At 43.3% G+C, this 1,262-nt stretch overlaps 1 protein-coding gene across 1 annotated transcript in view; it reads right to left on the reverse strand.

Moving 5' to 3' along the window:
- LOC111670213 (uncharacterized) overlaps positions 1–355 on the reverse strand; it is a 15,979-nt gene extending 15,624 nt beyond the window's left edge. The window contains exons 1-2 of the mRNA XM_023426845.2: positions 284–355; positions 19–81 (exon numbers count right to left, since the gene is read on the reverse strand). Coding sequence (XP_023282613.2) covers positions 19–81; positions 284–355 — 135 coding nt within the window. The remainder of the gene's footprint in view (positions 1–18; positions 82–283) is intronic.
- Between the last annotated feature and the right edge of the window lie 907 nt (positions 356–1,262).

The raw sequence follows: 1,262 nt of genomic DNA on the forward strand, positions 1-1,262 counted from the left end.
TTGTGTTTGAGGACTCACCACAAATCTCGATCCACTGATGTTGTTCTTCATCACAACCTTGTCGCAGCCGGACAGACTCATCTGTGGACAGACAGGGGGACAATGTTGAGTCAACACAGAGACTCTGTCTCTCCTCTCCTAGCTCATCTCTTCCTTTCCTTCCCTAATTCCTAATTTCCTTCCCTACCTCTTCCTTTCCTTTTCTTTCCCTCCTCTTCTTTTTATTCCGTGTTTATTTCTCCACATAAAAATGTGATTAATTGCAAATGATTAAACTGTGAACAATGACGTCGTCCAACCTGCGGTCCTGGTCCTGCAGAGGGACGGTCCGGCTGCTACCAACACCTATTGTCATTATCAATATATCTGACAAGTTTTTCCTTCAATAATCAATTGATTGTTTGTTATAGGCAGGGCAGCCAATCAGACTCCAGGAGGGGCTGGAGGCACCTCTGGCCCCTCCCCTGAAAATAAGCAACTGTTTGATGACAAGTTCATCAGCTCAATTTACAAGGTGTTAAAGTTGTGTAGCAGAGTACTTGTGTAGTTGTGTAGCTGTGTAGTTGTGTAGCAGAGTAGTTGTGTAGCTGTGTAGTTGTGTAGCAGTGTAGTTGTGTAGTTGTGTAGCAGAGTAGCTATGTAGTTGTGTAGCAGAGTAGTTGTGTAGCTGTGTAGCAGAGTAGTTGTGTAGCTGTGTAGTTGTGTAGTTGTGTAGCAGAGTACTTGTGTAGTTGTGTACTTGTGTAGTTGTGTAGTTGTGTAGCAGAGTACTTGTGTAGTTGTGTAGTTGTGTAGTTGTGTAGTTGTGTAGCAGTGTAGTTGTGTAGTAGAGTAGTTGTGTAGCAGTGTAGTTGTGTAGTTGTGTAGCAGAGTAGATGTGTTGTTGTGTAGCTGTGTAGTTGTGTAGCTGTGTAGTTGTGTAGTTGTGTAGTTGTGTAGTTGTGTAGCTGTGTAGTTGTGTAGTTGTGTAGCAGAGTAGTTGTGTAGCAGTGTAGTTGTGTAGTTGTGTAGCAGAGTAGCTGTGTAGTTGTGTAGCTGTGTAGTTGTGTAGCTGTGTAGTTGTGTAGTTGTGTAGTTGTGTAGCTGTGTAGTTGTGTAGTTGTGTAGTTGTGTAGCAGTGTAGCTGTGTAGCTGTGTAGCTGTGTAGTTGTGTAGTTGTGTAGCAGTGTAGCTGTGTAGTTGTGTAGCAGAGTAGCAGTGTAGTTGTGTAGCAGTGTAGTTGTGTAGCTGTGTAGTTGTGTAGCAGAGTAGCAGTGTAGTTG

Source organism: Seriola lalandi, unplaced genomic scaffold (assembly GCF_002814215.2).
Source record: "Seriola lalandi dorsalis isolate HSWRI2012SDOR001 ecotype SW California unplaced genomic scaffold, Sedor1 jcf7180002054841, whole genome shotgun sequence".
NCBI classification, from domain to species: Eukaryota; Metazoa; Chordata; class Actinopteri; order Carangiformes; family Carangidae; genus Seriola; species Seriola lalandi.